The following is a 15,408-nucleotide window of genomic DNA, read 5'->3' as shown; positions in this document are numbered from 1 at the left end:
GTTTTTATTTATTACTAGTTGGGTGCTTGAAATAAATATGTAAACTTTGTTTGTTCTGTTTATGTCTTCCAAAGTTGACAATAAAGACATTTTAAAAAGAAACATTTTTACTTATTCATGCAAACAACATTAACTGAAATGTAAAAAACGGCTAACAATAGCTAGTCTTTGTACATTGCGCCATCTACTCTCGGGCATAGGAAATTCATTCAGTCTGACCAGAAGCAGGGTGTCACAATCCAACCCGGTATCACGGGATTTCAAGCTGATACTCACGAATATTTTCCTGCATTTCCATTCAGTTGATTGATAAGTGTTTCTCAAATGTAACTACTAATATAAGTACTACAACCAGCTAAACCAGTAATTGCAATGATGAAGTCAATGTCAATATTTGCGTTGAAGATTATCTGATTATCAAGTTCCCTACCCCAGAAGCTGTGTTTGCGCTTATCTTCCTGATAAAAGCTTGCTGCATGCTTGCACATTTGGCAAGCTTGAATCTACCGACAAACCCCTCAAAAAAGGTAGCCTAGTTCCTCCGGGTAATTCTCTATCCTGCCTTAAGGACAGAGAGCTGTTCTCCTTTTGGTAAGATTAAAAATAACTCTAGTTTGGTATAAAGAGTTTCATTTGTGATGCATTTGTACATTTTTAAATGCAGAAAATGTGACAGAAAATTGCATCAATGCAATGTTGAGTGGTATTAATCATGTATAGGTTTGCTTCTTAATTCCTCCACTGCAGTTGGGAAAACTAAGAGATCAATAAGATGTAATGTGACAGGCCTCTCCTAACCGAGAAACTGGCTGCAGCCTGGCCCCCCATTGTCTAGAATTAGAATACTACAAATAGCCTAGTCTATACGATAATCTGGATAAACAAAATCGTAAAAAATAAATAAAGACAACATGTTGGGACATCCATGGTTACAGTTAAAATGTTAAAACACAAAAGGTAGAGAGACAGGAGATCAAATAAAATAATAACAGAAAAACGGTTAAGAGTTGGTTTCCATCAGCACTGCAATTTCGATGAGTATTAAGAGCAATATGGCGATGCAGAGGCCTCTTGCGAAGCCCATCCAGTGACATATCTGTCAAGTGGTTAACCTCTGTCTCGTGTCTCTGGAAGTGCCACATTTGACATAGTCTTGTACTACACGGAAAGTGTATCCCTGTCAGTATACCGTGTGGGAGGTTTCACCAGCAAAAAGGGCGAAACTCCCCAGTTAAGGCCATGAGCAGACATGTCTGACCTCTCCCTCCTCCACCCCTCAACCTAAACCTTCTTTGCTGGTTTTTCAGGTTCTCATCCATTTCTCATCTTCAAGCTCCTTTGTGTTTGAGTGAGTCAACGCACACAGGGACTGGTCCAGGTCATCGTGACTGTGTGTTTCTGATGTTGTCCTGGGCTTTCATCGTGACTGTGCATTTCCGATGTTGGCCTGGGGAATCCAGATCTAATCAGAATCAATAAATAACACCTGGCGGTCTAATATGTCACCTTTAAACGTTAGTTAGGGTCTATCGTTTATATCCTATAAACCATTTAATTGTAATCATTTTTCTCAGGCTCTCTGGGGGCGTTGTGCTATGCCACTGAATTGTCAGAGGTATTTAGAATGTTGTATTTGTCATTGTTTGTAATGTTCTAATAATCGATAACAAAGGAAAAACAAGTGTTAACTGACATTTTGACAAGTGGAATAATTATCCCCCTGTATTTCAATAGTTTTCTCACAAATAAACTCATCTACAAAATCAAAAAAAAAAATATTATAAAAAAAGTACAAAAACTGTATTTAAATGATGAAGTCACAGTCAATATTGATATTCAGGATTATCTGATTTTCCAACACCCCAAAAACTGTATTTTCCCTAATATTAGTGCTAAATGGTAGGCTACTACCAAGCCTGGCGGCCTTGGTGACCTCACCTTACCCCCACAAACCCATCGTCTTACCCATAGTTCTGCAGGGCGGCACTTTGAAGCGGGAGCTCTGTGAAAAAGTGAAGCCTGCCTTAAAATCTGTTCTCATTGGCTGGGTCCTGGGGAGGGGCTGCCAACAGGATGTGTGGTCTGATGTGTTGTCATGGGATCTACAGGTTTCGGTTACAGGATTGGACACAAACAAAGTATTTATTTAAAAGTGCAAAGTTCTAATGTCTTGTTGGTGGAAAGACCATTAACCATGCAGTAGCCTATACATTTCCCCACCTCGAATTGAACCTAATTCATGTCAATGTTGCAATACATTTGAACCTACAGCCACATATCTGGCTCCAAGAACAACACACCAGAATAAACAATGATGAACAATTATGCTACAGTTAAGCTCTACGGTTCAACGGGAGCAGTGACGGGGTGACTCATATGTTTCTAATCTCCAGGGGGCGTGTTTTATAGCGCCACGTTATTTAAGTAGACAGTGAACATATCTACGTTAACATACACGTCTTAGTTCCCTGGTCCTTTTTTACCAGCATTTAATTGACATCTCCTGACAACATGCAAGCCCTCGACGCGAAAGACCTGGGGAGAGCCTTGTGCATCATCACCGGAGCTTCTCGCGGATTCGGCCGAACCACAGCCCTCCAGATCTCCGAGCTGGTCAAGCCCAAATCCGTGCTGGTCCTAGCCGCTAGAAATGCCGAAGCCCTGCAGACGCTCCAAGCCGAACTGGCCGCTTCTAAAGCTGGAAAAGCGGGCGTCATCGTTAAATATGTAGTCGCAGATCTGGGGGTGAAAGAGGGGGTGGAAAGTGTTGTTAAGGCGGTCAAATTACACTCCTCTGAAGACTTTGATCACCTTATACTGGTCAATAACGCAGGTAAGGGAAAACAATCCTCTGTTAGACGCATGCATGTAAGATAACCGAAAGCAGCAATAACTCTACTTCCTCTGTATACTTTGAGCAACAGAAACCTTTTCAAATATCGAAATGTTCAGCGCTTTAAGGATATTATGGCATTTATTCGGGTTTTTTGACCAGGGGAAAAGTATTTATTTGTCGACCAATGTCGTTTGTCAATCTGTCTCTTCCATAATGACATAACACCAAGAAGAATCTAGATTTACGGTTTTGTATGCAGTGCGGTAGGCTAATTGAACACGGTGAGTGCCTCTAGACCGACAAAATGGAAGCAATAAGTCATATGAAATAAATATGCCTGATAAATAAATATATATGGTATTCAAATAAACCCTGTAGGCCTTATTTCGAAATTAATCAATATAGTTCAACTAATAAATAAATAGGTTTTGATCAATGAAAAAATACATTTTACAAAGAACTTCCTTTTATTTATTTCAGGGGACTTTTATATTATCATTCAACATTTATTTCTTTATTTATTATACATCAGGAGACTTTTACTGCCGAATGTAGCTATTAGATCAGACCAAAGCAGCAGATCCAGAAGAGCGCTGAATCACTGAACGTACGTCACGGGGATGCGAGGGATATACCTTTTTGGTTGCCGTTTGAATTGTGCCATCTATTGCACATGATGTTTGTCCATTTAAAAAGATAATTTTGCAAATCAGATAATCATGGGATGCCGCAGGTTGTCTTACACATGTCAAACAAGATGGGCCTGAATAATTCAACAATTGGTTATACTACAGATCACCATTATGTCCCTTGCGACTCATCCCACGAAAATGTCGGACATGAAATAGCAGAGTGCTGGATGGTCATTCGATGATCAATGTCATCATAAGACAAACCGTCCGTACCTGGGGCAGTAACGCCTTTTTTATGTCAACATTCAATATCAGCTGTTGTTGCCGGTTATTGTAGAAAAAAGATCCACCTGATGGCACTGTAATTAGTTGAACAAAGATAACAAACATGAGCTACAGATTAGAGCAATATGTTGATGCAGAGGCCTCTTGCGCAGCCCATCAAGCTGCCAATCTCGTATGAAAGGGCATTGCACCCATAAATAAGAAACAAAAGTTTGTTGTGCTAAATAGTTTTTTATTCGCTTTGAAACAATTTGCAAAAGTTGACAAAAGACTTGTACTACACCGAAAGTGTATCCCTGTGAGTGTGAGAATTTCTCAGCTAAACGGGTGAAATCCCCAAGTTAGGGCCAAAGCAGCAGACATGTCGGACCCTTGTCCCTCCTCCAACCCTCAACCCAGACGGCTTATCCAGTTTTTGACGGTTTTCATCCGATTCTCATCTTCTCGTTCCTTTGTGATCAAGTGAGTCATCTCACATAGAGACTGGGCCAGGTCATCGTGCCTGTGCGTTTCTGATGTTGACCCGGGGTTTGAAGAACTAATCCATATCAATCAATCTCGTCTGAGGGTCTGTGTTTTGCTAACCCGTCTTTGTGTTCAGACGGGTTTGTATAGGTGGTCGTGATGGGACATTTGTGGGAAAGGAGACAGATTCAACTTTAGTCATGTGTGTAGTATCGTTGAGGAGATGGGGCGTTTAACCTGTATGTGAGGCTGCTGGTGATGAAGCCAGTAGGAAGATGACTTTCTCAGTCCTCATTAACAATAGCATAATGTCAAATACCAGTTTTTCTTAGTTTCCTGAAATGGATTTCTGTGGAGTTGCATGTCATGTTTTGACATGACATGTATGCAACTTATGTCATGTTTTTGTCATGACATGTAACTACAATTGATATAATTAAATGATTGTTTAATTGATTAAATTTAACCTCCGAGTCTGATTGTGGATTTTTTTGAACAGACTAAACAGTTGAGTGTATTGTGTTGGATGCAGCTTATCTTTTGGTTCAGGTAGTGTATTAGATAGCACAAAGCATTAATGTTAAGTTGCACCAGTAAATACCAGGCAGTGAGTGTAGCTCATTAGCACAATCTGTAAAGTTATTTGTAAGTTGGCCACCAGGGGTGCACTTTTCATTGTTTTTAGCAAACAAACTCGCATAGAAGCATGTGTGCAGACATCTTCCAGGACAAGCAAGTACACTGTTGTAGGTATGACAAGGAATAACTCCTTGTAATACAGGGAGTGATTTACTCCACTCAGCACTTACTTGTGATATTGAAAGTCTAAAGGATAGTTTAGACCGTAAGGCTTAATCCATTGTTTGACCTTTGACCTCTGTTCAAATATTTCCGTGCGTATTTTGCACTACACTACTCACCGCGTTCTCTGCAGGAAATAGATTTTCTAGTTAGGATTAGGAAGCCTGATGCCCGAATAACTTTAAAGTGGATATATTATACCACCAGGTGTGAGTGTGATTAGCCCTTACAAGGCAGATATTCAACACGGCTTATTGTTTACATCCCATAAACCTTTTCCTTCATAATCACTTTCCCCAGGCTCTCTGGGGGCGTTGCGCTACGCTAAGACCTTAACGGACATGGCGGAGGTGACCTCCTACATGGCGTTCAACCTCAGCTCGGCCGTGTGCCTGACGGCTGGCGTGCTGGAGGCGTTCCCGCGGCGCGAGGGCCTGCGGCGGACCGTGGTGAACGTGTCGTCCCGCTGCGCCCTGGAGCCCTTCCAGTCTTGGGGGCTGTACTGCAGCGGGAAGGCGGCCCGCGACATGATGTTCAAGGTGCTGGCCTTGGAGAGCCCCGACCTCAGGGTGGTCAACTACTCCCCGGGTGAGACGTCTGTTTGGGAGCTCAAGTTTGACGTTCAACCTGTGTTGTCCTTTGAAAAATGGCCTACTATTTGTAGGCCGTTTGATAATCGTCGTCATCATCAATGTTTCAGCTATGGGCGCCCATATGAGCGAAAAACCTGGGTAGATGCACAGACATGTATACTTTGAGCATATTGTATTTATAAATACGTATAATGTTATATATATTTACATTTATTTATTATACTTTCAGCCTGATTATTTATGATTATTTATTATACTTTCTCCATAAAACGTCAAATTTGCTTTTAAATATATTTTTACAAGAAATACCAAATTTGTTAATACATTTCAATCAGTACAACTCTGCCCATGACATGACAACATGATACAACATGATTTTTCATATTTCGCACTGTTTTACCACATTCTATTGATTGGATTGTTGCTAATCAACCAATATTCAGTAGGCAAAAATATCCAAATAAAGTGTGAGGCTTTATAGAAGCAGATGGTTGTTGTTATCGTGGGTAATAAGAATGTAATGCAATGCTGGATGAAATGAAAACATCTTATTTCGCTTAGCTTACATTCTGGTTCTCCCCTTCTGACCCCAGGCCCACTGGACACCGGCATGCAGCTAGAAGCCCGGACCCTCACGGAGGACGACAGTCTCAGGAACACCTTCGCAGACATGTTCTCCAAGGGCAAACTGCTCACCTGTGAAGCGTCCTGCGCTAAGCTAACGACGCTACTGCTCAAAGACGAATACACCAGCGGAGCACATGTCGACTTTTACGACGTCTAGATGTTTTAAATTAGATTTTAGGGACATTACTGTTTAAATCCAAATCTTTTAACAGGTAACATTCAAAGGTCCGGTGTTGAATGGGTAATATATAGTTTTACAATCTGTGATGCCATCGGACTGCGGAGGAGCAAGGGTGTTTTATTGAACGATCATTATAAATGACGTTGTTTCAAAAGTGCTTTGATTGGTTAATGATAGAATTTTGTTGATCAGTGTGAAATGGCATATGAATGCACTGCACTATGTTTCCAACCAAACCCAAGGAACCAGAGGTATATAGTTACGTGTTTATTTTCTACAATCCTAAATTTGTACTGTTGTGAGATAACTGTCATTGTGCCTTAACTGTTAATCAACTGTCACTATTGTTTACTTAGTCTAAGCTTACTATCTGTTATTAATGTTAGTAGTGTTTGTCCAGAATTTACTTCATACATTCCTCTACAAAACTGTAAACGAATAAAACCCAAACCAAAAAATACCTGTATGACGTAATCACTGTGACTCCGACACAAATACAATGAATAGACAAATTGCCTTGTGTGGAATGTTGTCACACACACACACACACACACACATATGCACACGCACACGTAGATGCATTCCTCCAATGCCACTACAGGAAAAGATACACGGATGCATTACGTCTTGAGAGGCAGTCCCATACAGCACAGACTACTTTGGCAAGCTAGTGTGTGCTAGCTTTCCCAAAAGCTTCACATTTGCTATAAATTACATTGACATTAAACGATTCCCTTCAGGATGAACAATGCACGCTGAATGTACCTTTTTACAAAAACAGGGTTCACTAAAAGTTGGATGAGATAAAAAGGGATTTGTAATGAATTGGGCAAGCTCTAAAAGTAAAGAAGGTCCAGAGGAATCTGATTTGTTTACGTACAGTTTGTGTTATTTCAGCCATGCACACACACACAGTAAAGTGTTTCAAGAAGCTCTGCTTCCTGTCATGAGTCTTCTGTAGACTCATACTGACAGCCACAGCTGCCCAGACCAAAATACACCACGAGGGACCTGGTCCGACCCAAACATGGGAGAGCACTCGCCCCACCTATACGTCCCCACTGCCTCTCCCCCGCCGCGGCCGGGTGACGAAATCCTTAGAGGGTGAGGCTATTTCGGGCTGCAGTTGAAGAGAGCCAGGTACCAAAAGGTTTGTTAACGAAGACTCCAACCAGAACTGTTGACCCCCCCCCCTCCCCCCCCCCCCCCCCCCACCCACTCACTCTCTCTCAATCTCTCACTCTCACCCCACTCCCTCTCTCTCTCTCCCTCTGTCTCTCACCTAACCGTTTGGTCCCCTGTGTGTTTGTGTGTGTGTGTGTTTGTACACAATGACTCTTGGGACGATGGACAACGTGGAGGTGTTTGACGCCGGGGTGAAGGGCCGGGGACTGAAGGCCACCCGGGACCTGTTGGCCGGGGACGTGGTGTTCGCTGAGCCCAGCTTCTCCGCCGTGGTCTTCGACAGGTAGGAGGACGCAGTCCTGTGTTACATGAGTTACGGCGGATTATTTAGATTAAGAGAGAGAAGTGGTTTGTAGGACTGGGTATGCGGTCCCGTGTTTAGCTGATGTCAGCGGAGAGACTGAGGCCGGATCTGTGATGTCATTGATACGTGTTCAGGCAGTGGTTTTTGCATGATTGCATGACGTCATTTTTCAGAGTCTGCATTTTTTTTCTCCCGTTTTTTTATAAATTCTGACAGTTTATAATGTTAAAATTGAATTTGATAAAACATTTGTTAGATTTTAATTCTTTTTTTTGAGTCTGATCGTGAACAATGCAGTTTCTGGCCTATCAAAGGTTTCATGCGTCGATTCTCTTTCAAACTAGATAAGTTTGCCATTGACTATTCTGAGCGGGAGAAGATAATTATTGTTGATTATCGAACTTGATGGAACTTTTCTTCGTTTTGCGAGTGCATGTTGTTGAAATGTGTAATGTTCAGTGGGGTTTGAAATTTGTAGCCATGATCTGCTAGCATAGTTTTAGAACCATATAAGAGCTAGTATCTACCTTGGCTCACACAAGCATGCATCCAAGATATCTGCCTAATGTAAGACTGACAGGAGCTATCCAAAACCTGTATGCATGTATATATATATATTTATAAATCGGCTTGCATGCGTGCGTGCGTGTGTATGTGCACATGTGTCTGAGGGTGTATGTGTATGAGTGTTTCTGTCTGTCTTTGAATGCGGGGGCTGTGTGTGTAATAGTGTGTGTGTGTGTGTGTGTGTGTGTGTGTGTGTGTGTGTGTGTGTGTGTGTGTGTGTGTGTGTGTGTGTGTGTGTGTGTGTGTGTGTGTGTGTGTGTGTGTGTGTGTCTCACGGTAGCCCTTTTTGCTTATACACAAACAAACCACAACAGAGATTGTCTCAAGGCCAAATTCATCATTACAAGCATTAAGGCGCTGGCTCGTCTCGCTCTGCTTTTAAATGGAAACAGAGGACGCTGGTGAATAAACAGTTTACACAGAAGCTCGTCGGGCCTCAATCTTGGGTCTGGTGTGTACACAGGACAAGCCATAAGCCTTTCAACGCTGTACAGAATTTGTGTTCAAGCTTGACGTGCGAAAGGTCAGACAACCTCTGCATTACAAAGTCTGGCGGCTCGCAATGGAGAAACAAACTTTGAAAAGTACTTTTAAAAGCACCAAGAAGTGTTTTTTATCTCGTCTGTTACAAAAAGGCAAATCCTAAATGTTGCAAATATGGCTGTCCCAAAAGTGGACCAATTTGACGTGACAAGCTCATTGAGTTTAAGTGAATTATAAACACCAGACGACAATGATTTTTGTTATTAAAGTAGTTAATAGTAAAGTAATGGTTTCTATTGTGAAGTATTTAAGTTACCAAAGCTTTTCGGTTATTCATTACTCGAAGGTCTATTGATCGATTCTCACTGTAACTTTAGACACAATAAAAACAATGACTGTATATACGAAATAAAGTGTGGTGCAAAAAAATCATCATTGTTGATGATCATTGTTGAAAACAGTGATTTCTTCTTAACAATGTCTTAGCAAGGATAAAGGACATATTGATTTATATGATGATGAATGATTATAGTAAGTTTAAAGGTGCTCTAGCAAGGAGAGCCCTCTCCCTCTTTAAAACTCTCAAATCTTACCTATAGCGCCTTTAAAGGTGACAGATTAAACCACCAGGTGTGAGTGTGATTAGCCGTTATAAGCCGTTTTTGAAAATCTGCCTCTTCTGACATCACAAGTGGGTGTGTCCACCTAGACTTGTGATGTCAGGAGAGGCAGACGGCTTGTAACGGCTAATCAGACTCACACCTGGTCGTATAAACGTCACCTTTATTTAAGTGGTTCCGATGCCTATCCATTCATCTCACTATCCTGTCGTTTTCCCTTCTACAGTTTGTCCACTGCGGTTTGCCACAACTGCTTTCGGCAGCAGGCCAACCTCCACCGCTGCGTTCAGTGTAAATTCGCCCACTACTGCGACCGCACCTGCCAGACCGCCTGCTGGAACGAACACAAGAAGGAGTGTGCCGCCATCAGGAGCAGCGGCAGCGCGCCCAGCGAGAATGTCCGGTAAGGATAACAGAACATTTTAGATCATTGAAACGACTACGAGCTCTTAGACTTAGAGGGAACGGCTTTTAGTGGTTTTGGTTATGTTATGGACATTTTGGAGGGAGTGGTGCCACCCCACGCCCCCTCCTGGACCCGCCCCTTTAAAGGACACAATACAATGGATTAGAGTTGTTGTTTCGATACCGATACAAGTATTGAAAATTCCTCCGATACTGGAGGAGTATCGGCGAGTATGCAAGTCTGTGCACCGATGGATACCATTACATGATTAGCTAATTTACTACACAGACAAAGAACTTCACAAACACGTGCAGTGTTATGCTGCGTTCGTAATGGTCGTAATGGTCGTAATGGGAAACGTGTGATCTCCGACCTACGTGCGTTTTAGCTACCAAGTCGGAAAATAATGGATTCTTAACTAAAATAATACAAATGTATTATTGTAGCAAGTAGCATTATTATCGACTATAAATGTTAATGGTGTCGTTTGAAAAAAATCGGAACTATTCCTCAAGTTCAGGAATCGGTATCGGGAAGGAAAAAATGGTATCGGAACATTTCTACATTGGATTCGTCTGCAACAAATGACGGCCCGTTCTCAAACCTGTTTTGCTAGCCTGGCGGCGCGCATGCTGTGGCGCATCCAGAGGGACACGGGGGTGGTCTCGGACGGTCAGCTGACCTCGGTGGACGAGCTGGTGGACCACGTGTCCGACCTGACTGACGAAGACCGCGAGGAGCTCCAGATCGACGTCCACAAATTCATGGACTTCTGGCCCAAGAACCCCCGGAAGCCGCAGCCAGTGGAATACATCTCACACATCTTCGGCATTGTAAATATGCTTGTTTAAATAGAGTAGTAGAAGTAGTATAAGACTAGGTCACATATAATGTGAAGTGTGTTTGTGTTTAAGTCAAAAACACAAACACAAAAAGGTGGTCATCCAATCCAATCAAACTTTATTGATGGAGCTCTGTCAATATTTTGATTGGATTGGATGAACACCTTTTTGTGTTTGTGTTTTTGACTTAACGAGATGGCTCTCCTCGCAGATCAAGTGCAACGCCTTCACCCTGAGTGACCAGAGGGGTCTTCAGGCTGTGGGCGTCGGCCTCTTCCCCAACCTGTGTATGGTCAACCACGACTGCTGGCCTAACTGCACCGTCATCCTCAACCACGGCAAGTATGTCGGCCAACCGCACGTGAATCTCCTCCATTCTGAGAGTATAGACTGTGAGAGGATAAGGAGGATAAAAACACGCTTTTTCCTCTTGTTTTCTCAAGTCAGTCAGCCTTGAACCCTGCCCTCCACTCCAAGAGAAGGTTGGTCTCAGCTTGTATTCATTGACGCCGGTATAAAGGTTATGTCTTGTGAACACCTACCTAAAAAAGAGCTTAAGATAAACTCTTAAAATAGTTTCTTTACTCTTTCAACTTATTAAAAGAGGTTTATTTTACAATAAACTATTTAAAAAAGAGTTTAAATAAACTATTTTAACTCCTGAGTTGACGCACACACTCACTCAATGCTGGCGTGCTTTTATTTTGAAGGATTGAGTTGCGTGCCCTGGAGAAGGTTGCGGAGGGTGTGGAGCTCACAGTGAGCTACGTGGACTTCCTGAACCTGTCTGCCGAGCGCCAGCGCATACTGAAGAAGCAGTACCACTTCAACTGCACCTGCAAGCACTGTACCGAGCATATTAAAGATGACCTGATGATGGCCGCCAAAGAGGGGGAGGGAAGCAAAGTGAGAGAAAGATATGGTTTGTTGGTTTTCACAGGAAGGCCTGCATGAAAAAGGAATGTAAGCAATGGCAGACAATTGCTGCTGGTTCTTACAGCCAGATGTTCCAGTGGTGGTAAAGATGATCTTTACCACACAAACCCCTTACCGTTTACCTAACACCCCCTCACCACAAGCCTTGCCTATAACCAAACCTAATCCTTAGCTACATCCTCATAATACCTACACTTAACCATCTCTCACATAAACACCCAATACCAACTATGATACTACCGTTTACCATTTACAACTACATCAATAAACCTTTCATAGCATGCATATAGTTTAATCATAAAAAAGAGAAGGACAAGAAGAAGGGTTAGGGAAAGAAGGCTTTAATTTGATCTAGAAGGTTTAATGGCAAACCGGTTAGGATATGGTTTGATCCGAACAGGTTTAGTGGACAACCAATTTGGGTATTTGTGCTTATCCTAACCAGGGTAGCCATTAAAGCTAAGGCCAGGTCCCTATTTCCTCAAAGTAACAACCAACTAAATTGGTATTTTTTCCGCCAATGGAGCCCCGACAATAAAAAATATACATTATGAAAGATTATTTTACGGGTAATAAAGAAAACACAATGAGCAAGGCTTTTATGTGTTTCGATGTCTGTTCATTGGGCCAAACCAAGTCGAATGGGTTCCATCAGCAGTAGTCTTGTGACAGCTATTTTGAATGTCCTTGGCAGTCCTTGGCATTCCATGCCATGCCCTTCTAGTGAGATAGGCTAACGCTGTATCTACTCACTATCTGATCACATGTTCAGAGAGTGATCATTTGTTAAGAGGTATCAAACCTTTTTTGAAGAGCAACATTATTTAGGGCCGTCATGGTGTATCTATGATACAATAGTGAAATAATATAGAAATAGTTAGTCAGCAAATTAAAGCATGTTAATCTCTTCCACTCACCATGTCTCTGTCCCTCTAGCCATCTGCTGAGCTCATCAAGCAGGTGACCACCGCCAGTGAGGAGTGTCTGGAGAAGGTGGCAAAATGCCGTCTCCAGGGAGACTTCCATGGGGTAAGTTGTTTATGGGATTTTATTGTTAAAATGTGGGGTTTCTTTTTTAGTATTTTTTTAATATTTTTGGGGGGTATTACATTACTGTTTATCCATTTTATCAATATTTTTTAGCTTTATTTTTTAAAAGAATATCCCTTTTACATTTTGTATACATATATGTTTTGTTTAACTTTATGATACTCCATTTTATTACATTTTTTTCTCTTTTTTTTTAAAAGAAAGATCCTTTTCCATCGATTTCCTTTCCCTAAACAAAAACAACTAAATGTGTTCAGGTTGCCAGGTTGTGCGGGGAGTGCCTCTCCGCCCAGGAGAACGTCCTGGCCGACACCCACCTTTATAAGCTCCGCCTCCAGAGCACCGCCAGCGAGGTGCTCTCCTACATGCACGCCTTCGCTGAGGCCGCCGCGTACTCCCGCAAGACCATCGACGGATACATGTGAGACACACCCACACACACATACACCCCTACACATACACATACACACACACACACACACTTTATACTCACTGCACCAACATAGCAGAAACAAATACTTTGTATATGCAAACCTGCATAGCAATAAAGCTCTCTCTGATTCAGAATGTATTATGGTAATGCATCCCCAGGGTGTTCATAAAGTGATCATCTGTCTTCCCGACAGGGCGCTGCATCACCCCACCAACGCCCAGCTGGGCATGGCCATCATGAGGGCCGGCGTGACCCACTGGCACGCGGGCCAGATAGAGGTGGGCCACGAGCTAATCTGCAAGGCCTACGGCATCCTCCTGATCACCCACGGGCCCAACCACCCCATCACCCAGGACCTGGAGGTACGGGAGGGGGTTATAGATTTAGTGGCCGAGGATCTATAACCAAACTCTTTGGATAGATGGCCCGACCGAGTTCATTGTCATTACATTATGACAATATTTGGCACTGTCGGGAATATATGTATAAGGAAAAAGGTCAAATTATTTTGTATGCAGCTGTTTTCAAAGTCATAGTCCATGCAACCTTGCAAATGGATTTAATAACCATAACCACAGTTGACGTTCCCCCAGATCAATGAACCCGTTATCATCGAACTTGGCAACACAGCCTTTAGTGATCCATAATGGCATGTGAACCTACCTCACCGTGCGGTACCAGGCTGTCTGTATGTGACCACGGCGTCTCCGTGTTTCTCCGCAGTCCATGCGTAGGCAGACGGAGATGGAGCTGAAGATGTTCAAGCAGAACGAGGAGGTGTACCGCACCATGAGGGAAGCGGCTCTGAAGAAGCAGCCAGCCAAGGCCATGGCAGAGAACAGCTCCACTGAGGAGAAGATAGAGGACGTCTCCCGCAAGCAATAAACTAACCACGCTTTTCTGTGAATTTACAACCACGCTCCCATCTCCTTTAGGACTTAAGCGATCACCTTAAGGCCCTTTGAACACCTATTTTCGCCCCTCCTAATACACCTCTGTGACAAAGGTCTGTGCTCTGACCGGCTGGCTGGTGTACGTTGTTTTTGATGCACTGTTCTGAAGCCTCAAAACTCTGGTGTCTGTACCAACGTTGTGGAGTGTGGAGCTGCAATAATAAAAGATGAAAGTTTGCCGTTTATAAACCGTGTTGTCTCAAACCATGTTTATTAGTGTTCCAGTTCATTTAGGGTCAAGGGTCTCTTTCAATTCTTGTTTTTAGCTCAAAGCATTAGTTCAAACAAAGTATATACACGATAATTGCCTACTTTATTATTTTGATGTGTTCTTTTGACTTCTCTGCAACCTTCCAGATACTAGATAATGCACGCACAACATAAGTTTCCCTCTCATTGATACATTTATAACTTCTATTTTTACTTAAATTGTGCAATTATTCATGAAAATCCTCAAGAAGACGATTGTATTAACCCAACACAACTAAATAAGGGAGGTTTATTCAGGTTATGCTTGTATGTGAACATTGCTAACAAAAGTCGTGTTCGTGGTTGAATGGACGCGTTGAATAGTTTAGCATTTACACCCAACCCTTTTGAATGTAAGGCCTTTTCACGTGGCTTTGAAAACATAGTTCATTAGGTTCAGCGGGTTTATTTTGCAAAATACAAATTCCAATGTAACCCATGAGCTTACTTTGGGATGTCATTTGTTTTCAGTTGATCTAAGCCTCTGTATATAGCAGAGGGAGCCGTTTGAACTAATGTGGATACAGCAGCAGCAGCAGCAGCAGGACCTTTCGACACCTGTGGAGCCCCAGGACATCGTCCCCTTGAAACGCTTCAACTACGCGAGCACTGCCATTGGGCAGTTCCTCTCTGCTCTTATTTGTGTCGCGTTTTAAGTCAATTTAATTTGAATCTTATCTAATAAGTAAATCAGAAAGAATATTGGAATATTCCAAACAAAAAGGGTCAGGTATGTGCAACATAATTGACGAATGTGAGAAACAGAACCAACAAGTTACTAAAACGTATATGTCCTGGTAAGGTATTGAACCGAATAAACAATAACGTTTTAGAATTTGACTTTTGATGCGTGTTGCATGTGGCCAATCCACAGAAACTCTTTGGGTCTGTCTTGTTTACATTGTGGGATATTAACAATTCTGCTTAGTCAGCAAATTAACGGCATATGAAAATCCATGG

The 15,408-nt window shown here is 42.4% G+C and overlaps 2 protein-coding genes and 1 long non-coding RNA gene across 3 annotated transcripts; 2 read left to right on the top strand and 1 right to left on the bottom strand.

Moving 5' to 3' along the window:
• Positions 1-72: 72 nt before the first annotated feature.
• On the bottom strand, positions 73-2,719 carry LOC115542219 (uncharacterized). The gene is made up of 3 exons (XR_003976491.1): positions 2,536-2,719; positions 1,966-2,102; positions 73-1,447 (listed from the first exon to the last, which is right to left on the bottom strand). It is a non-coding gene; the product is annotated as an uncharacterized LOC115542219 (long non-coding RNA).
• Positions 2,337-6,880, top strand: spra (sepiapterin reductase a). Its single transcript, XM_030354376.1, has 3 exons — positions 2,337-2,833; positions 5,320-5,607; positions 6,206-6,880. The coding sequence occupies exons 1-3, from the start codon at positions 2,512-2,514 to the stop codon at positions 6,394-6,396; spliced, it is 801 nt and encodes a 266-aa protein (XP_030210236.1). The 5' UTR covers positions 2,337-2,511; the 3' UTR covers positions 6,397-6,880.
• Positions 6,881-7,628: 748 nt separating this feature from the next.
• smyd1a (SET and MYND domain containing 1a) lies at positions 7,629-14,388 on the top strand. The gene is made up of 10 exons (XM_030353793.1): positions 7,629-7,888; positions 9,806-9,982; positions 10,602-10,818; positions 11,039-11,169; positions 11,271-11,309; positions 11,538-11,733; positions 12,700-12,792; positions 13,071-13,234; positions 13,440-13,608; positions 13,970-14,388. Exons 1-10 carry the CDS (start codon positions 7,752-7,754, stop codon positions 14,129-14,131), a joined length of 1,485 nt encoding a protein of 494 aa, XP_030209653.1. The 5' UTR covers positions 7,629-7,751; the 3' UTR covers positions 14,132-14,388.
• Positions 14,389-15,408: the final 1,020 nt, after the last annotated feature.

Source organism: Gadus morhua, chromosome 4 (genome assembly GCF_902167405.1).
Source record: "Gadus morhua chromosome 4, gadMor3.0, whole genome shotgun sequence".
Classification (NCBI taxonomy): Eukaryota; Metazoa; Chordata; class Actinopteri; order Gadiformes; family Gadidae; genus Gadus; species Gadus morhua.
This window is presented reverse-complemented; position numbering and strand designations above follow the sequence as displayed.